Source organism: Pempheris klunzingeri, chromosome 3, assembly GCF_042242105.1.
Source record: "Pempheris klunzingeri isolate RE-2024b chromosome 3, fPemKlu1.hap1, whole genome shotgun sequence".
In the NCBI taxonomy this organism is placed as follows: Eukaryota; Metazoa; Chordata; class Actinopteri; order Acropomatiformes; family Pempheridae; genus Pempheris; species Pempheris klunzingeri.
The window spans coordinates 2918355-2942689 of record NC_092014.1 but is presented as its reverse complement, the minus strand read 5'-3'; the positions used below and the strand labels follow the sequence as shown (position 1 = coordinate 2942689).

General features: G+C 44.5%; 3 protein-coding genes and 1 pseudogene across 3 annotated transcripts; all 4 read right to left on the bottom strand.

The window, feature by feature from the left end:
* Positions 1-1678: 1678 nt before the first annotated feature.
* Positions 1679-8988, bottom strand: arhgap19 (Rho GTPase activating protein 19). Its single transcript, XM_070828169.1, has 12 exons — positions 8945-8988; positions 7700-7974; positions 6678-6758; positions 5731-5940; positions 5250-5476; positions 4860-4946; positions 4679-4744; positions 3559-3765; positions 3331-3438; positions 2695-2808; positions 2384-2483; positions 1679-2018 (listed from the first exon to the last, which is right to left on the bottom strand). Exons 1-11 carry the CDS (start codon positions 8986-8988, stop codon positions 2412-2414), a joined length of 1491 nt encoding a protein of 496 aa, XP_070684270.1. The 3' UTR covers positions 1679-2018; positions 2384-2411.
* A 1819-nt stretch (positions 8989-10807) lies between these two features.
* LOC139199039 (B-cell receptor CD22-like) lies at positions 10808-14088 on the bottom strand. The gene is made up of 6 exons (XM_070828044.1): positions 13905-14088; positions 12588-12944; positions 12263-12472; positions 11767-12120; positions 11320-11547; positions 10808-11100 (listed from the first exon to the last, which is right to left on the bottom strand). Exons 1-6 carry the CDS (start codon positions 14086-14088, stop codon positions 10808-10810), a joined length of 1626 nt encoding a protein of 541 aa, XP_070684145.1.
* Positions 14089-17342: 3254 nt separating this feature from the next.
* Positions 17343-19564, bottom strand: LOC139199033 (uncharacterized). The gene is made up of 5 exons (XM_070828038.1): positions 19510-19564; positions 18670-19026; positions 18327-18536; positions 17831-18184; positions 17343-17611 (listed from the first exon to the last, which is right to left on the bottom strand). Exons 1-5 carry the CDS (start codon positions 19562-19564, stop codon positions 17343-17345), a joined length of 1245 nt encoding a protein of 414 aa, XP_070684139.1.
* Positions 19565-20096: 532 nt separating this feature from the next.
* Positions 20097-23334, bottom strand: LOC139199031 (uncharacterized; annotated as a pseudogene).
* Positions 23335-24335: the final 1001 nt, after the last annotated feature.

The window sequence follows — 24335 nt, the reverse complement described above, 5'->3', positions numbered from 1 at the left end:
ACCAATAACAGCTTCCTCACACACGGGTGAGAACAAGACTGTTAACACATCACGCACATCGAGCACCAGGTACGTGCTGCACAACAATTTAGCTCCCAGTGCTGAAGGTGTGGAAGTGGTACTGGTGCGTCCGTACTCCCTGTACAACACACTGAGCAGACGTCAGTTAAGTCAAGTCATGAAGTCACAAAGAAACAAGAAACGGCGTATAAAACAAGTTTCAGTTTTCAGGTTCATTAAGACTGTTGTGAGACACGTATGGAGTTTAATCATCACATTACTGTAATTTTAGACTGTATTTTAATTAAGTAACACAGTGCTGTTTGTGTTAAGACATTACGGATGAGACACTTGAGACATGAAGCTGGAGCATTTTGAGGAGAAACATTTTTAAACTCAGACAAAACGTCGTCTCTTTACTAGACCTTCATGTTGGGTTTTTTTTTTTGGAAACTTGTCAAAGCTGTAACATTCCTCCTGTAAACGACTTCATGTCTCTTGACTCACACACTAAAAATCTGATTATGTTTTATCATGATGTGCGATTTAACACATAATGTTGCTGTTCCGTCGTGCTGAAACAGAAACTGCCGGACGTCCCCAGCTGTGTCTCTGAACACTGAACACACCACGCTAAGAAGAGAGGACCTGACTGTAACAGATTACTGCTCATTCCAACCAGAGGACATTCACACTGAACATACTTTCAGCTTTCATTTCAAACATCCACGTAACAAATCCCTCAAACACTTTTGTTGTTAATTAAACAAATGACCCTCCCGGCATAAAATAATAATAATTCAAGTCCCACGAGACGTTCTGGGCTCATATGAAGAGATTCCAGTCAGTGTTTTCACAATTAAAAGGCCTGTGAGAGAGTAAAGATAATTATTAATGCAATCCTGTTTTTTTTTTTTTTGTTTTTTTTTTTACAAATCAGGATGAAAAATAAAGTGACCTGCTCACTGATTCTGCATCAGGAGCACAACACAGCAACCAAAGTTACAGCATATCGTACCAAAAGCCCAACATCACAGCTCCCATTAAGTCTGGTAACTTAAAAACACACACACACACACACACAAATACACAGACTGTACAACAACGGTAAGCATCTTCTACACTCTACATCAGACCGTAAGATAGTGGTCAAAAGTTTCAGGTGATAACTGGCACAAGCAGGTCTGAGCCAGCGAAGCCAAACCAAAGCAAAGATTTTAATTATTCACATTCAGCTGGAGGTAAAAAAAACAAAATAACCCCAAAGCTCAGATAGTGTTTGTTCAAAGCAGAGTGCCGTACAATGTGAGGAGCGTTAATGCTCATGTTTAGATACTTCGACAGGTTTTAAAAGATGATCTTTGAGTGTTATAGTGAGGTTATTGTGTAAACTTATTGTGATTTGCATCACCAGGCCCTTCGTCCAGTCCCATCACACACACACACACACACTTGGAAAACAAAACAAAAAAACAAGGAGCGTCACTGGATTTGAAATCAGCCAGACTGAATCCCAAAACTCTGACAGCAGAACGTTTCCAGTGTAGAATAAAAACACAATTAGAAGAAAAAAAAATAAAAATATTAAGAATGTGATTTAAAAAGTAAATCTGTTCCTCACAGCAGACACTGATTCCCACAAACCAAGTGGAGGAATAAAAGAGTTGTCATAATCGTTCTGTATGATTGGTGGTAGACTAATTTTAGCCCCATCATGCATCTTTACACTGAGGCAAAGCTTGTTGGGGCCGGTTTGGAACAGTCTTGATTAATGTGCAGCGGTGAAGAGAAGAGAAGAGAAGAGAAGAAGAGCTCCCGGTTTGGTTTGGCTGTTCTGGCCAAGACTAAAGCTGCTACATATTAGTCACAGTTAAAATAGACTCACTACGGTGAAAACACAATGATACACATGAGGAATAATAATATTAATACTGCCCAAGTCCTGTCCAGACGGAGGAGGTGTGGGGTTTTACACTGACATCTGCTGAGCGGGAGAGAAACGCAGATGGAGAGTCCTGCTGAGAGACGAGCGGAGGGAGGAAAGAGAGGTGGGAGGAGAAACAACCAAACAAATGAGAGAAAGTACCAGTAAAAGTGCGAAGAACAATGAGGTGTGATGATCTGAGAAAAGTAAGCACAAAGTTTCATGATGACAAGTCACAATTTACAGGTTTCTGAATCTCTTCTCCATAAAAACACCTTGTGCGTCACTGTGGATTCTGTTTCCACGGCCTAGTGAGTTTACACAGGTAAGAATACTGTAATGTTTTTACACAAAACAAAACAACAGCTACGTTTGCATCCTCCTAAATGTATGAACAGAAGTACGACAGTGATTTTCCTGATGTTACATGAAGAGGAAAAGTGGAAAACTGTGTCATACCTCAGAAACCTCCAGAGCTTTGCCCGTATTAAGTAAAGTCTCGGTTTTTTACCACCAGTCCTGCCTTCCCCAACACAGGGCCGTTTAATGGGCTGTTCACCTGTGCACACACACACACACACACACACACACACACACACCGAAACAACATCATTTTTGTTAGCAAGATCAAAAAGAAATGTTGGGTCATCTGTAAATTTTGTGGCAGATAAAAGAGTAAACTCTCATTCGAACACAGCGCCAACAAAAGTGTGAACAAAAACATAAAGCACATTTCATCTTGACATTAGACGCTGCGGACGTGAGCTCACCGCTTGCAGGATGACGTTCTCTTTGCCGGGTTTTCTTCCGGCTCTGGTGACTCCGTCAGGGGAGATGTGTCTGACACGCCTCTCTGCTGTCAGCTGCTCACCACGAGCTCTGCGCTGTTAGAGGACACATTTTGATTTAAGTAGGAACATTTTACCACTAAACTGAAAAATAGGTTTATCGCCAAGACATGGCAGGATTTCTGCATGAAAAAGGATTGTTAAAACAGCTTTCTAACGTGAAGAGCTGCACAGTATAATTCCACCAAATTAGCTTTTCAGGTGGTCAGACACTGAAGATTACTTCTGGTTGATATATATATATATATATATATATATGATTAGGAGTTCAAATGACGTATTATCACGGTCCGATGCAGCATTTGAACTGGCACAACCTACTGACCCTCTAATTAATCATTAGTACCAATTGTCACATGCTTTGTGAGCAATTAATGATGCAACAAGTATGATTACCTACTAGGCCTTTAAGAGCTTTGAGAGTTTTTAGGGAAACATTATCATCCTGCTTTCATCTCTAATTTAATGGAAATGAAATGTGGAAATGATCTGGGTCATTTCTTGTACTTCATTTCTTGTTCTTTTCCTCGTCTTGATATTCCAGGACTGTTTTAGTACCTTGATGAGGCCACCAAATGAGCGGGAACGGGGATGTTTCTTGCTGGGCGCTGGGAGAACCTGATTGTGATCTTTCGTTGGCGTCCCCGATGTTGATTGTTTGACTAACTGCATACAGAAAAAACAAAAGAGAGAGAGAGATAAAATAAAGTGGCCGGCATTCAGGGAGTTCAGCAGCAGAAGACGCTTCATTTCTTTAATTGGATAGAAGTAAGTACGTAAGTGAACCTGTCGGACGAGTTTCTTCTTCTTAGCTGAGTCCGGCATGTTGTGGTGGACGTGTCTGAAGAGGTCCTTCAGAGCCTCTTCTGTGTATTGTTGAGCCGGTGATTGGCACTGCTCCTGAGAGCTGGGGCCCAGAGCAGCCGTCCTCTTCAGGGGCAACACTCTCCGCTGAGCAGGAGAGCTGCTCGCTGCCAGCAGCTCCAGGTCATCCTGGGTGAGGGTACATCACACGTGTTACAGGGAGGATCTGCAGCTTATTTTGGGAGCACTTTTTTTGTTATGTTGGCTGAAATTCTCATAACAGCTCCACAGCAATCAATACAGGAAGGATGAAAAAAGTATCTATGAAATAATATGAGAAAAAAGAGAAGAATGTGGTGTCTGTGTCTTGTAATAATCAGACCTCCCAGTCTACGTACGTACCTGCCTACCTGTGCTGCCTTCTGCACAACTGGAAATGTTCACGAGGCTAAAGCTAGAGAAGCAGTTCACACAAGAATGGCAAAGAAAATGTGGCTAAACTATAAATTACAGCTCAGCGACAGACGAAGAGAGAGCCGCTGCTGACGGCCACGGACGGCCGTTTAGTGGACTAACAGCTCAAAGCTCAGTAACTCCAAGCTAAAGCCAACGTTAGGTTTGTTACTGCTGTTTTGCTTGTGTTTATATGGTCGTGGCCTTTAACAGCGTTGCTGATTTGTTAGACTGCAGCGGTTGCGTGCAGAAGGAACGAGGTCTTCTCTTCATTCATGTGTTGTGGGGGAGCGGCTTTGGAGGAAAGCCTGAGATGAGGAGGTGGGATATCTTGCTAGTTTCTCCAATTCAGTTCATAATAATAATTTTTTTACCGTCTTGCTTAAATGTTCAGTCTCATTCACTGCCCAAAAATATACTCCACGTTGCTAAATATTTTTGAATAACAGAAATTTGAGTTTTGATCTACTTTTCAATTCAAGTTTTGTCATTTGTCACCTATTCACATGGTTTAACTCCTCTAGAGGTGGATATGATTGGAGCAAATGAATCAGATGCCATTTTAACGGGAGGGGAAGTAAAGCTAAGCATTTAGTGGTGTGTTTGTGGTTGGAAGAATTGTCCTCCAATGTGAACTCCCTCCACCAACCTTGGTCTGCAGAGCCTTGGTCCCAGCGAAGTGCACTCTGGCATATTCCCGCAGGTAGACTGGGGCCTGAACAAGACAGAGCAGACACACGTTACTCATCCACAGCTTAGTCTTTTAACCTGAGTTCATTTATTTCTAACAGTTTAATTGTGCTATGTGTGTGTGTGTGGTCAGTAATCACCCTGAAGAGTTTCTGCGAGTGTTTGATGAGGAAGGCCATGCTGCTGTTTAGTTTCTTCAGATTGTCTTTCAGGTCACCAGCTGTCATCTGGAGCAGGACAGGACAGGACAGAAGTCAGAAAAACAGTTAAAGCTGCGTTCACAGATTCAAAAACAATCTCACTTACAAGCTAGCAATACGTGTGTTGTATCAGTATTCTTTGCGTGCTTGATAAAGTATCTGTACTCTCAGGGGGGAGGTGTGATTACATACAAATGTTTCTAACTCTACACATAGTGGTTTTAAGGTAAATGTGCCCATTTATCATTCTGGTATGTGGCAGGTTTCAGCTTCCTGATCTTTCTCATATTGCCTCCCTTACTTGTGTAGTTAAGAAAGGACAAATCTTACATGTCTGGGCCAGAGGACATGTGGTGCAAACATGAGGGCCAGGTTGGAGGCGGACATCTTGTTCTTGTCCTGTTGCTTGGCGGTGTGGTAGAGCAGGTCCAGTAGCAGTTTGAGCAGTGAGCGGTTGGCCTGAGGTAACAGCAGGAAGAGAAGCTGCAGTGCCTCTATTTGACGCTCCTTGTTGGGTATCGCGGTCTTGTTGCCGTGCTCATCAAACAGAGTCATATCTGGAAGAGGCACATGGGTGGGATAAAGTCATTATTATACAGTATTGCCATAAGACATAAACATTTAAACTATTCCCCGAAGAATTCTATAAAGAAATCATCTACATTTTGGACATATTTCAAGGGTCCTGCCTCTCATAACATGCAACATTTCATACTACAATGCCGGGCAAACATTCAGCAATGTTTGTGCAGAGTTTTGGTTAAAAGTTAGACAAACTGTGTGTGTGTGTGTGTGTGTGTGTGTGTCATACCAGCTATCTTAAGGTGTGCGTGGAAGTGCCTGTGTGTGAGCAGGGGCTCGGGCAGCTCTCCCAGGAAAGTCTTGAGCAGCGTAGCCACGTCATTGGGGTGAAACTCTCCAGACCCCAGGTCCACATCGGCCCCGCTGTTGAGGAGCTCCTTCAGGGACTGCTGCCGAACACTGTTCCCCGGCACCCGAAACAGGCCCTCCACATGCAGGTCTAAGTGCATAAGAGCAGGCGCACAACAGAGAGCCTCAGACATCTGATCTCTCCAAAACAGTTTGCTCTATTAATCTGTGTGCTTTTTTTGCTCTGGCTAATGAAAACAGAAAACCTGTCATCCGCACCAAGGACAAGTCAGATTTCTAACCACACTCATCAGTGGTTTGAATTGACAGCAAATAAAAAGGGTTATTTATTGTTTAAGAGAGAGACCATGCGGTTGGCTTCTGGATGTAAAAACATTTTATTTATGGCACTTTTCCACTAGCACCTACTCGGCTCTACTCGACTTGGTCTTTAAGGTTTTCCATTAGGTGATAGTACCTGATACCAGGTACTTTTTTAGTACCTACTCGGCCGGGTTTCCAAGCAAGCTGAGTCGAGCTTAAAATGTGACGTCACCAGACTGCAGGCCACTGATTGGCCAGGGAGCGACCTCACTTGATGAGTCATGAGAGCGACTCGTTCACATTTTTAAAACCCTGGCAACAGCGGCCGTGCGTTTTTATTATTTCTGTGAACAAGATAAACGGATACACACAAACCAAACGCTCGATGTCCTTAGTTGGGTTGTATTTGTGTCGCATACAAATGACGCCACTGGAGTTTCGGGCCGCCTTGCTATGACGACCCCGCCCACGTTGAGGTGGAACTCAATTGTAATGGAAAACGACCGAAACCGAGTCAAGTCGTGCTAAAACTGTGTAATGAAAAAGCTCCTTTAGATGACTCACTTTTGCTGAGATACTCAATGAGCTGGTAGATCTGAGCAATGCAGCTTTCTGTCAGTGGGGTCCCAAACACAACGCCTTTATCTGTGAAAGGATTGGGAGAGATGGGAGTGAGTGATAGTATATAGTTACTAAAAAAGCCCTCAACAGGACAGTAACACCACAAGCAAGCAGGCACAGGTTAGAGGTCGACATTAACACAGAGGTGATTTGTGTGGTTCATCAAAGAACACAGGTTTGTGACAAAGTTCTTTATCTCCCTTCACAACCAGTAGGGATGGGAAATGATAAGATTTTATTGATGCCAAAGACATAATTTATTCTGCTTGTCAATCAGAGTCTTTATCAATTCCTGATCAGTTTCCTGCAGCTGTTCTATGACCTCCAAGTCTGAACACAGTGTCTGTCTGTCACCATCTTGAACGGATGGATTGCGAGAACATTTGCACAGCATTCAGTTTATTTAGGTTTTCTTTGTAATGGGCGTGCTGCTCAGTTGGGAAGCGGCTGTACTCGTGCAAAGAGTGTCAGATACACACCATCACGGAAGTTAAAGCCCAAGTTTTGGTGAAAGATGTTTCAGCGTATCGCTGCTGCTTCCACTGTTATAATCAGCCTCCTTCATCACTTTTCTTTATGTTGTTCAGCAGAGCAGCTGTTTTCTTAACAAACTACACTTACACTTACAACACTACACTTGAAATGATCATTTTATAGACACAATAACTGGCCTCATGAAATGAAGCCACACATTGGACTGTTTCTTCCTCTCCGCCTTGAGGTCATTGTTTTGCAATGCACAGTAGTCTGCACTGATAACAGAAATGGATCAAATGAACTTGGTGGTCAACTATTCACTGGGATGATCTGATTGCTGCCTGATGTCTATGTTTACCTGATCTGATTTGTTGTCTAATAGACATGGACATGACATGATAGAGTCTGGTCTTCCAAAAACAGAGACAGGCATTCATTGGGGCTATTGTCAAAGGTGATTTCTAAAAGTTATCAAGTTGACCTCTGACCTTTGCGTTTGAGGAAGTTGAAAGAGCGAAAGAAGCCTCCATTTCCGCCTGTTGGGGTCTTCGGGCTCTCCTCACCGAGGAGCTGTGCAAACTCTGTCCCAGGAAGATCAATAAGGCGAGTGATGTTACTCAGCACCAGCTCCAGGAAAACATCAGGATTCTCATGGCGGAGTTTCTCCACAAAAAAGTCCGGGTTGAAGATGACTGGCGGTCGGCCAACACGAGAGCCCCCTGGTGACTCCTCATGATTGATCACCATACTGCACACTGTACCTCTGAGGGGGGACAAGAAGATTGTAAACACAGTTTTCTTGTAGCATGGGAGAAGACATCATAGGCCAGTAACAATTCGGTTAAAAAGACACAGGCTACTTAAGTGTTTCCAGCCCAGTGGACGTGTAGATGCTTCAACAGTTATACTGCACTTCAATAATCAAACATCTTAGCCATATGTGTGTCTACTGAAAGTCTACACCGTCACCAATGCAAAAGTGTGTGCACAGATCTACAAACTGTAATAGTAAGTGGGTGGACAAATGTCATGCACACATGAGGAGCATAACAGCCCAAGCTGATGTGACCCAGTTGAAATGTTCAGGTTTATTGTCTTAGACTTTAGAGAGCTCCCTCCAGAGCCACAGAGGACATTATATAAGTGTATGAGCCCATCCTGACACCACCATCACCACCTAGGACCTCTCTGACAGTTTCAACTAAGCCTGAACATGGATTAGCTGAACAAAGGCAGGATCTGTTGCAGGGCTGTTGATTTGGAGTTCACGCCTCAACAGAAAGTATGTGAGAAAGAACACATGCAGCAAAATCAACACTGAATCGCCCCACACTCACTTAACGTTAGCTAAATTCACCTAGCTAGCTTAAATTCAAACAAGCTAATGTGTAGCTAACGTTAGCTAATGCAAGCCGATAATTCCCCACTAACGTTGCTTAACTTATTTTCAAAATAAACCAATCATAAGCTGGGGACTATATCTGATCACCAAGTTGTAGGAAACTCAATATATTCTGATTTTCTAACGCTAACAGGCAGCTAACGTTAGCTAACGTCAGGAGGCTAACTGACTGTTAGGGTGACAGTCCTTGTCAATCAGTCTCACTAACCTAACGTACGTGCGTACCATCATAAAAAACCTCTCAGATTCAGCCGTAAGAGAGAGATGTTGATTCGGCGGTAATGTAAATACAATTTAAAGCGAAAAAAAGCCACTTTCAATTCGTTCTTACCTTCTATTTTGTGTGTTTTCATCCACATCTTTGCCCGCAGCCATGTTCGGTTTGAATCCTCCGCTGTTACCCTCCAGGCCCCGCCCACCTCATCTCCCATTGGTTGCGTACAACAACAGGGCGGGGCTTGGATGCTCTAATTTGCATGTCCTGTGCTGTGATTGGTCGGTTTGAATTTACTATCTTTGTCAAGAGGAAAACAAAGTTTCTTAAAAAATAAATAAATAAACAAACAAACCAGCAAGGCTACAATAACACACAACAACATCTATCACAGATGATGCTGACAATTCATCATAGTGGAAGGAAACATGGCGTCTTTTATGGCTTGTTTATTTCTTTGTTTATTTGATAGGGACAGGGCTCATTACATCACATTGCATCAGTATGAAAATGCAAGATTTACACATGTCATAGTTAGTAAGAGTGCAAATTTACAACAGTCCATAGGCAAGTAACAAAAACAGAAACAGAAACTGTGCAATAATTCACATCCCATTCCACATTTTTTTTTGTAATTATTGTTTATATAATTGTTTTTTTGTGTATATAGGTTTTTCCTCTGTATATATTATATTATTGCTATTTAATTTTCTATTTCTTTAACTGTGTGCTGTTGTCTGTCCCCTTGAGCTGCTGTAATAGCAAACTTTCCCCACTGAGGGATCAATAAACAATATCTAATCTAATCTAATCTAATTACAAGTGACAGTAATGAAATAAAAATAAACACATGTACAACTACAAAAAAAGACTCAATAGATTACATTTTTTCACAATATGACGTACACCAAGGTAAATCCTGGACATCTCTCGTCTACCTGCACAGGTAAAAATCAAGCTTGCATTCTCCCCAAAGCTGCTGCTGCTGAAAACTGGAAATAAAAACTGTTGCAGTTGAAGGTAAATGAATCCACCTCTCCCACATCCTCCACAGCCTTCAGTGCTGTTCTCCTCTGTTTCCATGCACGTGAGTCCCCTCTGCTTTGACTGCATCTGAGCAAAATCCAAAAGATTTGGGGAGTTATATCTCAGAAATGGAGCTAGGAAGTTGTTTGGAGTTAGTTTTGTTCATGCAGCAGACTCAGAGCTGACTGACCTTCACACCAGGTCTTCCTGCTCCTCTGTGTCTTCAGTCTGTTCTGTGGTGATCCTCTTCACGTCTGGGACGTTGATATAATCAGGACGAGCCTCCAACTCATGGGGAGAGAAAACAAGATGAGAGTCAAAGGCTTCATACAAGGAATTTAGATTTTACATTCAAACGTTCTCAGATGTGATGAAAGTAAATCTGCTTCCTGAAATTGCTCTTTGGTACAAAAGGCGTCCACAGGAAATGAGGAATGAGGAAAATGTGTGAAGGTAAATGAACATGGGTGGTTTGTCTTAAGAAAGAGTTTACTAATCAAGTTATATGTAAATTGTCTTTATGACCTCATATTATTAACAAAATAAGAGCCTCTGAATTCATAACAAATCATGACTTGTTGGTAGATTAAGTTCTGTCCCTGTGGCCCAGTATCTCTCTCACCTCCACAGTCTCAGCGGGTTCATTCGGTTCAGTGGTGGAGAGCAGAATTTCTTTCTTCCTAAAACAACCAAATAAAACAATACAAAGTTGAATTGCAAACTTTGAAACTATGAAAGTAAATATTCAGAATTAAAGAGCAGTGATGCTGCTGATTATTTTTCATGTCTTTACCTCATCCAGAGACACAGAAGAAGCAGAGGAATCAGCATCACGACCACCAGACTCAACCTGATGATGTTTGACACTGATAGTTTCTCTAGAAATGGAGATAAGCAGTTATTAGATATACAGTAGTGGAGCTCACTAGTAGATCTGAGTCATGAATCAGTTTGTTAGGAAAAAACAGCACCATGGAAAAATGTACCTCCTAAAACATTCAGATATAAGGCAGACTTTTGAAATCCTATTTTGTTCCGGGCTTCACAGTAATAATTCCCACTGTGTTCAGCTCTGAAGTCAGTGATGGTGAAGATCTGTCCTGATGCTGTTGGTGAGTCTTCGTCCTCCTTGTACCAGGTGTAGTTAGCTGCTGGGTTAGCATCACTGCTGCAGGTCAGAGTCACTGAGCTGCCCTCCACTATCTCAGCAGAGGGACTCACTGACACAGAGGGAAGTCTTGGAGCATCTGCATATCGATGAAGGTTGGTTAGTGTAAATTCATGGTTTGTTGCTACGGTGACACATACTGCATTTAAGTAAATACTTAGAGAAACATAGGAGGTGGTTTTGTGACCAGACTGATGGTTTGAATTCCCAGAACAGCAGTAAAACTGCCTCACAGACATTCTCAGGACTTTGTCATGTTATGTGAGGTGAAAGTAAAAATACAGTGAAGTAAACTCACACACTGAAGGGGAGCGATAATCCTCACGTCCTTTAAAAGCACAAGAGATCTTGTCTCCAGGATAAAAGTTGTCTTTATAAGAAGAAGTTTCCTCCGTCATGTTTTTCTGTCCATTCTTGAACCAGACGAAGGAAAGACGACCAGCTGGACTGCAGCTGCTGTGACACTTCAGCTCTGCCTCGGTATAAAGCTGATGATCTGTTGTTGTGGTCACCTGCACCTGCAGAGCTGGATATGAAAAGGAGTGAAACAGTGAAACAGTAATGTCATAGATCACTAAATACTCAGCTGCAAACACAAAGACACACTCAGTCTAAACTGAGGAGATAAGTAACGGGACTGATGGATGATTCAACGTTTGTATCAAGCAGCATCTTCTCCACTTGTCATCTGCTTGTTTAAATCTCCTGTGTTGGTGTGTCTCCATCAGGTTGTGTTCATCAGTACCTGTGACAGTCAGAGTTGTTCCAGGTAAACTGCTCCTCCAGTCAAAGCTTCCTGCTGTGAATTTGAAGTGATACTGGGCTGAGTCTCTCTCTGTCAGCTCAGTGATTCTCAGAGTGGAGCGTCCTCCCTCTGTTTCAAGGACCTGAACACGACCTGCATACTGGGGGTCTTCACTAAGGTCCTCAGGCTGTGACTGATAAACCCACTGATGACTACGTTCAGGACTGAACCAGAGTTTTGATGTGATAGATCCAGAACTGCTGTATGTGGAAGAAATGTCCACTGAAGAGCCTTTGAGGGCACAGATGCTTCTGTGAGTGTAAGTCACTCTGTTGCAGCTTTGTCCACCGACACCTGAAAGATAAAACAATTATATGAGCATTTTTAAACCAGAGCTGCTGAGGAGTCACAGTCGGAGCCTCCATATTTAATATCCATGTAGTCAGAAGGCTCCACTAGATGGTGTCATGTTAGTAGAAGACTGTGGAGAACTCACACACTGGAGGAGAGTGGAAATCCTCATGTCCTTCCACAGCACAGACATAGCTGTCTCCAGGACTGATGTAGTCTGAGTAATAATATGTTTTTCTCTCAGTTTTCTGTCCATTCTTGTACCAGACGTAGGAAGGATTATCAGGTAGACGACAATCACTGTGGCATGAAAGATCAGTCGAGAAAAAACAGGATGTCTCCTTCACCTGCAGAGCTGGATTTGTGAAGAAGAAACAGGAATCTCAAAACTGTCGACACACATGGAAATAAACACATAATACATTCATGTTGTTGTTTTCTGGATGTTGAACATTTGGAAAAAATTTTACCTGTGACTGACAAAGTGACTCCAGTCTGACTTGTATACCATCCACCTGGTTGGTTTGTTATGAACCTGAACATGTACTCAGCTGAGTCGCTCTCTCTCAGGTCTGTGATTCTCAGAGTGCAGCTCTTCGCATAACACCTGTTCTGCACACGACCTGCGTACTCTGCATCTGTGCTCAGATCCACTGGTTCACTTCCTCTCATTTTAGTAAACCAGAATGTTTTCTGAACTACAACAACACGGCCATTCATTGTGTACGGGTGTCTGTAGGTGCAGCGTAGCTCCACTGATGATCCTTTCAGGGCACAGATGTTAGTAGAGGTGTAGGTCACTCCCCAGTCATTCTGACTCTGTATCACTGTAACACAGAGCACAGCAGAGAGCTCAATTACTTCCTCTTCTTAGGGAGGAAAGGAGGCAGAAAGAAGTGTGTGTGTGTGTGTGTCTTTTTTCATCCTCTCTCCACTTTGTGGTCAAGTGTCTGTTGTGTGAGTGTAAAAATAAAAAGCAGAACACTGAAATGTGTGAACCTCTCCTACTTTTAACTATGATATCAAGACGTGGCCCCCACACACAATGAATGGACTGGTGGGTTGGTTCGGACATAGAAACTGAGCTGAAGTAGTTACACTGATGAAGAAAAGTTCAAAGACTTTAGTTTACTCTGGTTGTTCATCGTTTACAGAGACGTCCTACATTTAAATTGAGCCCTGAATGTTTGTCACAATAATAATATATATAGAATAATGGAGCAGCAAAACCTTCTGTGATCAATGTCCTGATCAATAAAACACAATCACTGAATGAAACTTCCATATTTTACAAACACTGAGGGATGAACTTTCTTTTAGAAACCCAAACTTTAAATCTAATGAATAAGCTTGGTCTACTTTTGTGTTCATGCCAAGATATCGCTGTGAATAACTTTAAAAATAATAACCAGAATAACAGTAATTATCAGTAATAAGGTCAGTGTAGTATTAAAAATGTAAATAAGCTCTACCTGACACAGAGAGAAGGAAGACAAGTCCGCCTGCTGCTACTTTGAACCCCATGACTGGTCCTCTCCTCGCTCCGCTGAGACTAAACTAACTAAAAATGTGTGACATGTATAAAGGAAGTCTCGTTTGGAGAAGTTTGAGATCTGCAAGTACAATTTGCTGTTTGTCACTTCACTGTGGTCAAACATGCCTCCTTAAAAGGCAACTTCTCTTCCGCTAATCATGTTGCTCGTCCCAGAAAAGTGTGTAAAAGAGAGAGAGAGAGATGGTGTGACTTTGGCCACTGCCAGGAAGACAACTGTCATCTTCCATCACACCAACAGTGACAAAGCATAGGGTGGAGTCCAGGATGACGCTGAGGGTTCGTGCTTCAGGGGATGGAGAGACGGAGCAGTCGTCCACATGGAAGAGAAGATCTCCAACCTTCTGGAGCAGTGCCCTGGGAGCCACGACCAAGAGCTCTGCTTTTTCTCTGTTGAGTTTGAGGAGGTTAGAGGTCATCCAAGTTTTTATTTCACAGAGGCAGTTGACGAGGGACTGTGGAGGGAGCTGAGTGGATGGTGAGGTGTTGAGGTACAGCTGAGTGTCATCAGCATAGCAGTGGAACTGGAGACCATGGCGGCGGACTATCTGGCCAAGGGGGAGCATGTAAATGATGAAGAGGAGGGGACCAAGGACAGAGCCTTGTGGCACCCCATGGTTAAATGGAGCAGGCTGGGAAGTGGATCCATCAATGGTAATAAACTGTTAATTAAGACAAATGAAGAGAGTTTTCCAGAGATGTGATCGTCCTCATTTTGAAACTGACTTGGTGTCTCTGGCTTACAACACTTAAAAGTTACAGATGTTTTTTAAAAATCACATTTCTAATTTGCTGAAACTACATTAATAACTATAGGGGACGACTGACTCCGTACGTTGTGACATCCGACCCTGTGATGGGGTCCAGAGTCACAATGAAAGGGAGCCCATTTTAACTCAAGGCTGAACTTACAGCAACATTCAACATAGGTAGAAAAAACTGTAAATATCACCTGCTTTCATGCTAAATCTGCCAACACAACACACGGATGTGATATACGAGGTCTAATAATAATAATAACGTCCATGACACGAGCTAACGAACCACTGCAACACATTTAGACATTACAGAAAAATAAAGTCAGCAGCTTTGTCACGCAGTTCTCTTCATCGTCCCTGATACTCATGTTTTATTGTATTTCAGACTCTCTGCATGAGTCCGTTTCCCTTTGTTTGGGTTCTTTGCACTGTAAGCTGTTGTTGTCAATGCAGGAATAACAACTTTTTCTGCAGGATTTTCCTGAATCAGACTTTCAGCAGCGTCGTGCCCGAGCATCTGTGTTTGTAGAGCAGCCAATAAGAACGCTCTCTCTCTCTGAGAGGACCTGTGATTGGCCGAAGTCAAAGTGTAGATTTTCTAAAGTCCAAACGCAGAGCCGAGAGGAGCGGCAGAAGTCTTGTTTTCTCTCAGACCACTTGGATTAAAACATGCTGACAATTTATTATGAGATTGTTAAAGAATGACACCAGAAATAAACTGCCTGCCCCAGTTTTAAACAGCTTTTAGGTCAATTTCATTATGAAATTTGGATATTCAGTAATTTTATCAATATATTTTTGCGTGTACAACCTAAAAAGATTAGTTACCTCAGTTTCATGCACAACTGTTGCTGTCCTTGTGATGTGCTTGTAGATTTAGTCAGCTGAAGAAGTGTGAGTGTGTTTTTGTGTTTCTTTTCCATTTCTGTCCCATCAAACAGACTGTTAACTCAAAAACTAGTTTAAGTTTCATCAATGATTCCTGATAAATAAACACTTTACTGTGATTAATACACATGAACACAGTTTGTCTGCACACTTTCACACCTTCACACCCTCTGCGGCAGTGAGAGGGAACTGAAATGATGTTGAAACTGCAGAGCTGTTGTGGAAGCTGGATGTTTATTTCAAGCAGCCACTGCAACACACTGAAAATGTGACATCTAGCAAAGCGCGGTAGAGCTGGACTTCTGTTTGACTGCAGTGTGTTTACATACACAATGTACATGCTGTGACATATTGTGCTTCCAGCTGTTTGTTTTGAACACACGTTACTGACTTTCTCTGCCAGGACACATGTGATGTGATTGGGCAGTCAGTATTTCCCAACAGCAGTTTATTGCATTAACATTTAAAAGAAGATTTTGCACACCAAGGTAAATCCTGGACATCTCTCGTCTACCTGCACAGGTAAAAATCAAGCTTGCATTCTCCGCAAAGCTGCTGCTGCTGAAAACTGGAAATGAAAACTGTTGCAGTTGAAGGTAAATGAATCCACCTCTCCCACATCCTCCACAGCCTTCAGTGCTGTTCTCCTCTGTTTCCATGCACGTGAGTCCCCTCTGCTTTGACTGCATCTGAGCAAAATCCAAAAGATTTGGGGAGTTATATCTCAGAAATGGAGCTAGGAAGTTGTTTGGAGTTAGTTTTGTTCATGCAGCAGACTCAGAGCTGACTGACCTTCACACCAGGTCTTCCTGCTCCTCTGTGTCTTCTGTCCGTTCTGTGGTGATCCTCTTCACGTCTGGGACGTTGATATAATCAGGACGAGCCTCCAACTCATGGGGAGAGAAAACAAGATGAGAGTCAAAGGCTTCATACAAGGAATTTAGATTTTACATTCAAACGTTCTCAGATGTGATGAAAGTAAATCTGCTTCCTGAAATTGCTCTTTGGTACAAAAGGCGTCCACAGGAAATGAGGAATGAGGAAAACGTGTGAAAGTAAATGAACATGGGTGGTTTGTCTTAAGAAAGAGTTTACTAATCAAGTTATATGTAAATTGTCTTTATGACCTCATATTATTAACAAAATAAGAGCCTCTGAATTCATAACAAATCATGACTTGTTGGTAGATTAAGTTCTGTCCCTGTGGCCCAGTATCTCTCTCACCTCCACAGTCTCAGCGGGTTCATTCGGTTCAGTGGTGGAGAGCAGAATTTCTTTCTTCCTAAAACAACCAAATAAAACTATACAAAGTTGAATTGCAAACTTTGAAACTATGAAAGTAAATATTCAGAATAAAAGAGCAGTGATGCTGCTGATTATTTTTCATGTCTTTACCTCATCCAGAGACACAGAAGAAGCAGAGGAATCAGCATCACGACCACCAGACTCAACCTGATGATGTTTGACACTGATAGTTTCTCTAGAAATGGAGATAAGCAGTTATTAGATATACAGTAGTGGAGCTCACTAGTAGATCTGAGTCATGAATCAGTTTGTTAGGAAAAAACAGCACCATGGAAAAATGTACCTGCTAAAACAATCAGATATAAGGCAGATTTTTTAAATCCTATTTTGTTCCAGGCGTTACAGTAATAATTCCCACTGTGTTCAGCTCTGAAGTCAGTGATGGTGAAGATCTGTCCTGATGCTGTTGGTGAGTCTTCGTCCTCCTTGTACCAGGTGTAGGTAGCTGCTGGGTTAGCATCACTGCTGCAGGTCAGATTCACTGAGCTGCCCTCCACTATCTCAGCAGAGGGACTCACTGACACAGAGGGAAGTCTTGGAGCATCTGCATATCGATGAAGGTTGGTTAGTGTAAATTCATGGTTTGTTGCTACGGTGACACATACTGCATTTAAGTTCATACTTAGAGAAACATAGGAGGTGGTTTTGTGACCAGACTGATGGTTTGAATTCCCAGAACAGCAGTAAAACTGCCTCACAGACATTCTCAGGACTTTGTCATGTTATGTGAGGTGAAAGTAAAAATACAGTGAAGTAAACTCACACACTGAAGGGGAGCGATAATCCTCACGTCCTTTAAAAGCACAAGAGATCTTGTCTCCAGGATAAAAGTTGTCTTTATAAGAAGAAGTTTCCTCCCTCATGATTCTCTGTCCATTCTTGAACCAGACGAAGGAAAGACGACCAGCTGGACTGCAGCTGCTGTGACACTTCAGCTCTGCCTCGGTATAAAGCTGATGATGTGTTGTTGTGGTCACCTGCACCTGCAGAGCTGGATATGAAAAGGAGTGAAACAGTGAAACAGTAATGTCATAGATCACTAAATACTCAGCTGCAAACACAAAGACACACTCAGTCTAAACTGAGGAGATAAGTAACGGGACTGATGGATGATTCAACGTTTGTATCAAGCAGCATCTTCTCCACTTGTCATCTGCTTGTTTAAATCTACTGTGCTGGTGTGTCTCCATCAGGTTGTGTTCATCAGTACCTGTGACAGTCAGAGTTGTTCCAGGTAAACTGCTCCTCCAGTCAAAGCTTCCTGCTGTGAATTTGAAGTGATACTGGGCTGAGTCTCTCTCTGTCAGCTCAGTGATTCTCAGAGTGGAGCGTCCTCCCTCTGTTTCAAGGACCTGAACACGACCTGCATACTGGGGGTCTTCACTAAGGTCCTCAGGCTGTGACTGATAAACCCACTGACGACTACGTTCAGACCTGAACCAGAGTTTTGATGTGATCGATCCAGAACTGCTGTATGTGGAAGAAATGTCCACTGAAGAGCCTTTGAGGGCACAGATGCTTCTGTGAGTGTAAGTCACTCTGTTGCAGCTTTGTCCACCGACACCTGAAAGATAAAACAATTATATGAGCATTTTTAAACCAGAGCTGCTGAGGAGTCATAGTCGGAGCCTCCATATTTAATATCCATGTAGTTAGAAGGCTCCACTAGATGGTGACATGTTAGTAGAAGACTGTGGAGAACTCACACACTGGAGGAGAGTGGGAATCCTCATGTCCTCTCACAGCACAGACATAGCTGTTTCCAGGACTGATGTAGCCTGAGTAAGAAGATGTTTTTCTCTCAGTTTTCTGTCCATTCTTGTACCAGACGTAGGAAGGATTACCAGGTAGACGACAATTACTTTGGCATGAAAGAGCAGTCGAGGAATGATAAGATGTCTCCTTCACCTGCAGAGCTGGATTTGTGAAGAAGAAACAGGAATCTCAAAACTGTCGACACACATGGAAATAAACACATGATACATTCTTGTTGTTATTTTCTGGATGTTGAACATTTGGAAATTAGTAAAATATGAATGAAAATGTTACCTGTGACTGTCAAAGGGACTCCAGGTGATCCAGTAAACTTTCCACCTGGTTGGTTTGTTATGAACCTGAACTTGTACTCAGCTGAGTCGCTCTCTCTCAGGTCTGTGATTCTCAGAGTGCAGCTCTTCTCATAACACCTGTTCTGCACACGACCTGCGTACTCTGCATCTGTGCTCAGATCCACTGGTTCACTTCCTCTCATTTTAGTAAACCACAATGTCTTCTGAACTACAGTAACACGACCATTTATTCTGGACGAGTATTTGTAGGTGCAGCGTAGCTCCACTGATGATCCTTTCAGGGCACAGATGTAAATAGAGGTGTAGGTCACTCTGCAGTCATTCTGACCCTGTATCACTGTAACACAGAGCACAGGAGGAAAGGAGGCAGAAAGAAATGTGTGTGTATCTTTCTTTTTTTATCCTCTCTTCACTCTGTGGTGAGTCTGCTGAGTGAGTGTGAAAATAAATACAGAGTACTGATATATATATATATATCAAGACGTGGCCCCCACACACAATGAATGGACTGGTGGGTTGGTTCGGACATAGAAACTGAGCTGAAGTAGTTACACTGATGAAGAAAAGTTCAAAGACTTTAGTTTACTCTGGTTGTACATACATAAATTCAGCCCTGAAATATATATAGAATAATGGAGCAGCAAAACCTTCTGTGATCAATGTCCTGATCAATAAAACACAATCACTGACTGAAACTTCCATCTTATACAAACACTGAGGGATGAACTTTCTTTTAGCTGATAACTAGAACAATAATAATCATAATAGTAATAATCAGCTTCAGTATCAGTGAAACATGATGAATGTAAATAACCGGTACCTGACACAGAGAGAAGGATGACAAGAATTCCAGCTGCTGCCACTTTTAAACCCATGGCTGGTCCTCTCCTCGCTCTGCTGCAGCTTCAGAGGCTTAATATCACACCAGCAGCTAAATAACATACATGAGATATACAACAATCACATCAGGAAATAAAGCTGAATATTTAGCTGACTGTGTTCACTCAGCTGTAAACTTAATATCTAACCTGAGTGAAACATATTTGACATATATAAAGAAAAGTTTCTTACGAAGAAGTTCAGCGGTCTACGGGAAGAACTTGTTCTTTGTCACTTCGCTGTCATCAAGACAAAAATAGGCCCAGATAACAGCTTCGCTCACACGATTTCTTCCTGTACGGATGTTGCTGATGACAAACAAAGAGAGAGAGAGACAGAGAGACAGAGAGACATAGACTGCATTGCTTTGGTTACTGCCAGCAAGACAAACAATTATATGAGGTGTATACATACATCCGTGGATGCGCTGGGATACATCATCAGTGATGTATGTATCCTGAGCTCATCGGGTGTTTCGGGTCTTTCAACATCAGACACCCTCCCTCAGGGCGACCCAGTCGGGGGTGATCAGACCCCGACTTGTGTCCCAGCAGCGTTGGCCCACTTCTCTGACCTTTTAATCCAGATCCACCTCGAGGCTCTCTCTGCAGCCTCTGTGGTAGACCTGATGGCTCTCTTCTTCGCAGCCCCTGTGATGCCAAGCAGGGTGTAGATCTTGCTGAGGGAGCGGGCAGCAAAGCCTCGACATCCTACCTCTATTGGCTCGCAGCAGCCCAGCCTCTCTTCCTCTGTGAGCTCGTGATATTTGAGCCGCTTGCACTCATTGGCCTCCTCCATGCGGTCCTCCCAGGGGACTGTTATCTCCAATAAGAGAACTTGCTTGGAGGAGACAGATGTTAGCACCATATCTGGTCTCAAAGAGGTTGGTGTTATGTACTCTGGGAACTTGAGCTGCCTGCCCAAGTCAACCCGCAGTTCCCAGTCAGATGCCGATGAGAGTAGGCTGGCTGCTGATGTTGTCTGTGGTCGTGGCTTTTCTCTGGCTTTCACAAAAAGTATTTCCCCCTTTGTGTGGGTCTGTCTGTTGTTGGCCACTGCAGTGGAGATGGTCTCGGCCACTGTCTTCAGCACTTGGTCGTGGCGCCAGCGGTAGCGTCCTTCGCCAAGGGCTGCTGGGCAGCTGCTCAAGATGTTCTCCAATGTGCCCCGTCCTGGGCAGAGAGGACATGTTGGAAGGTCACTCTTTCCCCAGATGTGCAGGTTAGATGGACTTGGTAGCACATCGTAGACAGCTTGGATGATGAACTTGATCCGCTGTGGCTCTGCCTTCCAGATGTCATTCCAGGTCAGTTTTCTCTCCAGCGCTCCTTCCCACCTTGTTGAAGCCCCCTGCTCACCATCCTGCTGGTCCTCTGATCCTCAACACCTGCCCGTACCTCCTCCAGGACAAGATGGCGTCTGTCCTTGCCTTGGGCCAGGTCGCACCGTGGCTGAGGGATGGCTCCCAGCCCTGCTCGTCCGACGGCCACCGAGCCCACCAGCGCCTTGTGTCTCAGCCGGGACTCCGCTACCTCCAGCCCCTCTTGAGCTTTAAATTTCCTGCCCGTCCTCACCACTATGCCTGCTGATGCCACTCTGCTGTCACTTGAGTCTCGGTAGGCTAGTGCCTCTCTTGTGCGGGAAACCCTGAATTCCTCTGCAGACTGCTGAAGGGAAGCTGGAGTTTATTGCTCCTGCCGTACAGAGCAGCACTTGTGAGACTACGTGGGAGACCCAGCCATCTTCGGAGGTAGGAGCTGATCTTTCTCTCCAGGGTCTCTACTGTGGACAAAGTCACCTCATAGACCAGCAACGGCCAGAGTACACGGGGCAGGATGCCATGTTGGTATAGCCATGCCTTGAACCTGCCGGGTAGGCCAGACTTGTCCACTTTAGACAACCAGGCCTCAAGCTTCTTGGTGGTCGCTTGGACTGACACTGTGTCTCTGAGGCTGCAGTCGAAAACCTTTCCTAGGCTAGTGACTGGTGTCTCAGTGATGGATGGTATTGGCACGCCGTTCACAGCAAAGCGAAACTTGTCCACAACTTTTCTTCTCTTCAGGACCATGGGTCTGGATTTTGTTGGCTTGAAACTCATCCTTGCCCAGCAGATGAGCTTTCCCAGGCCCTGAAGGAACCACCTGCATCCCGGCACTGATGTGGTGGTCACCGTGAGGTCGTCCATGAAGGCGCGGATGGGGGGCTGTCGAGTTCCAGACTTTGATAGGGGGCCTCTACACTCCGTCTCAGCTGCCTTCACCAGCATGCTCATGGCAAGAGCAAACAAGATAACTGAGATTGTGCAGCCAGCTATGATCCCTTTCTCGAGCTGGTGCCAGTTGGATGTTACACTCCCTGATGTCACTCTCAACCTGAACTCCCCATAGTAGTTCAGGATGATGTTCTTGATCTTGCAGGGTATGTAGTGTCGGTCCAGGGTAGTTTCCACCAGCTTATGGGGAATCGACCCATATGCATTGGCTAGGTCCAGCCAAAGCACTGCCAGATCTCCATTCCCCTCACGTGCCTCCCTGATTAGCTGGGTGACCACCCCGGTGTGTTCCAGGCACCTTGGGACTCCAGGAATGCCGCCTTTCTGTACTGCGGTGTCGATGTACTTGTTCTTTAGGAGGAAGTCTGTCATTCTTCTAGCCAGGATGCTAAAGAAGACCTTTCCCTCCACGCTGAGGAGTGAGATGGATCGGAACTGTTCCAGCCTGGTTGAGTTCTCTTCCTTGGGTATCCAGACGCCCTCCGCCCGTCTCCACTGGTTTGCGGTGGCCCCCCTTCGCCAAATCACTCGCAGCAGCTTCCAGAGGATTCTGAGGAGGTTTGGGCAGCGCTTGTACACCTTGTAGGGTACCTGGCTCGGACCTGGGGCAGAGCTGGCCCTGGCGGCTGTTACTACCTCCTGGACTTCCTTCCACGTGGGATCTGAGGTGTTAAACTCCACTAGAGGGGCTGGCATGTCCAGGAGAGCTCTCTGTGGTCCAAGCTCTTGCTCTCTGTGCAGGTCACTAAGGGTGTTGTGCAGGAAGTTGTCTACTTCCTCCTGGGTGCACTCAAGCCGCCCACTGTATTTCTGCCCTAACAGCTGCTTTGTAAAACCAAATGGGTTGGCTAGAAAGGAACTTCGCTTCCTGGCTCTCTCCATCCTCCGTCTCCTGTGCCATTCAGCTCTACGCAGGGTCTTGAGGGACTTCCGGATGGTTTGACAGAAATCAGCGAGAGGTGGCTTCTCCTCCTCAAGTGCTGTCTTGAACTGCTTGGCCAACATCCGCAGCTCTTTCCGCAGGCGGTGGATCTTATCTGCCCTACGGTTGTTGGTGTACGTTGGCTTACTGGACTTGGGCTCCTCGACACCAAACCTCTCAGCCCCAAAGCTTGTAATGATGGTTGTCAGGTTCTTGAGTCGGCCTTCAACATCTCCCTTTGCAGTTGCATTGATGATGCTAGATGTATCCTCATCAAATTATTGCCACAGGCTGTGCTGCTTTGCTTGAGGCCACTTGATGCGATGGTTCTGGACTACTCTGCTGGGAATAGGAGTGCTGGGTACTTGGAGGTTCTGAGCTCTGTGGGTTGTCTCCGGGCCGGGCTCCTCCTGCGTCTCACCAGGTGTTGATCCTGTGCGCTGTGCTGCAGTCTTCTTCACCAAGCATCTCATCCGGCCCTGATGGATTTTTAGGCCTCGGCCATTCTTGCAGACTTTACCGCAGATGCATTTGCTTGTCATGGTCAATTGTCCGTTTTCCAAAGTCGTCATCGTTAGGTCCGTCCTGTTGGGGTGCTCATCCTCCCCCCCTCTCAGGCACCCCTGGGGGTATTTATCCGTGGGATGATCTGTAGCTTGCTAGGGTTCTCCCTTGCGGGAGATGCAGATCGGGATGTTAACCCTTCCCTGCCCCTGGTTGCCGTCTCTCTGTGCTGTCCTCTGTCTCTCCAGTTGTCACCAAACTTTCCTGGTCGTCACCCAGTCTATTCCTGATAGTCACTGGACGAGCCAGTTAGAAGGTGTATACATACATCCGTGAATGCGCTGGGACACATCATCAGTGATGTATGTATCCTGAGCTCATCGGGTGTTTCGGGTCATTCAACATCAGAATCCCTCCCTCAGGCGACCCAGTCGGGGGTGATCAGTCCCCGACTTGTGTCCCAGCAGCGTTGGCCCACTTCTCTGACCTTTTAATCCAGATCCACCTCGAGGCTCTCTCTGCAGCCTCTGTGGTAGACCTGATGGCTCTCTTCTTCGCAGCCCCTGTGATGCCAAGCAGGGTGTAGATCTTGCTGAGGGAGCGGGCAGCAAAGCCTCGACATCCTACCTCTATTGGCTCGCAGCGGGCTTTCCAGCCTCTCTTCCGGCATTCCTCTGTGATATTTGAGCCGCTTGCACTCATTGGCCTCCTCCATGTGGTACTCCCAGGGGACTGTTAGCTCCAATAAGAGAATTTAACCAGAATAACAGTAATTATCAGCAATAAGGTCAGTGTAGTATTAAAAATGTAAATAACCTCTACCTGCCTGTGAAGACGCAGGATGTGAAGAACTTAAAAGTGCTCGTAGCAGAGAAGCATTTGTTGAACAGAAACGTTTATAGTGCATCTACTTCCTACGACACGGTGACAGAAAATGCAGCGATATCCCCTCCTGTGGAGCGCACCAACAGTGACAAAGCATAGGGTGGAGTCCAGGATGACGCTGAGGGTTCGTGCTTCAGGGGACGGAGAGACGGAGCAGTCGTCCACATGGAGGAGAAGATCTCCA

What these genes read in the sequence shown, in the direction of transcription:
- arhgap19 (XM_070828169.1), bottom strand. Translation starts at nt 8,988, where the DNA reads ATGGCTGCGGGCAAAGATGTGGATGAAAACACACAAAATAGAAG. An exon ending in GAAAACACACAAAATAGAAG is followed by an intron (nt 7,975 to 8,944) that starts GTAAGAACGAAT and finishes GTCCCCCCTCAG; the next exon opens with AGGTACAGTGTGCAGTATGG. An exon ending in CGCACACCTTAAGATAGCTG is followed by an intron (nt 5,477 to 5,730) that starts GTATGACACACA and finishes TGCCTCTTCCAG; the next exon opens with ATATGACTCTGTTTGATGAG.
- LOC139199039 (XM_070828044.1), bottom strand. Translation starts at nt 14,088, where the DNA reads ATGACCTCTAACCTCCTCAAACTCAACAGAGAAAAAGCAGAGCTCTTG. An exon ending in AGTCACTTTGTCAGTCACAG is followed by an intron (nt 12,473 to 12,587) that starts GTAAAATTTTTT and finishes TCACAAATCCAG; the next exon opens with CTCTGCAGGTGAAGGAGACA. An exon ending in AACAACTCTGACTGTCACAG is followed by an intron (nt 11,548 to 11,766) that starts GTACTGATGAAC and finishes TTTCATATCCAG; the next exon opens with CTCTGCAGGTGCAGGTGACC.
- LOC139199033 (XM_070828038.1), bottom strand. Translation starts at nt 19,564, where the DNA reads ATGGGTTTAAAAGTGGCAGCAGCTGGAATTCTTGTCATCCTTCTCTCT. An exon ending in AGTCCCTTTGACAGTCACAG is followed by an intron (nt 18,537 to 18,669) that starts GTAACATTTTCA and finishes TCACAAATCCAG; the next exon opens with CTCTGCAGGTGAAGGAGACA. An exon ending in TTCCCACTCTCCTCCAGTGT is followed by an intron (nt 18,185 to 18,326) that starts GTGAGTTCTCCA and finishes TTTATCTTTCAG; the next exon opens with GTGTCGGTGGACAAAGCTGC.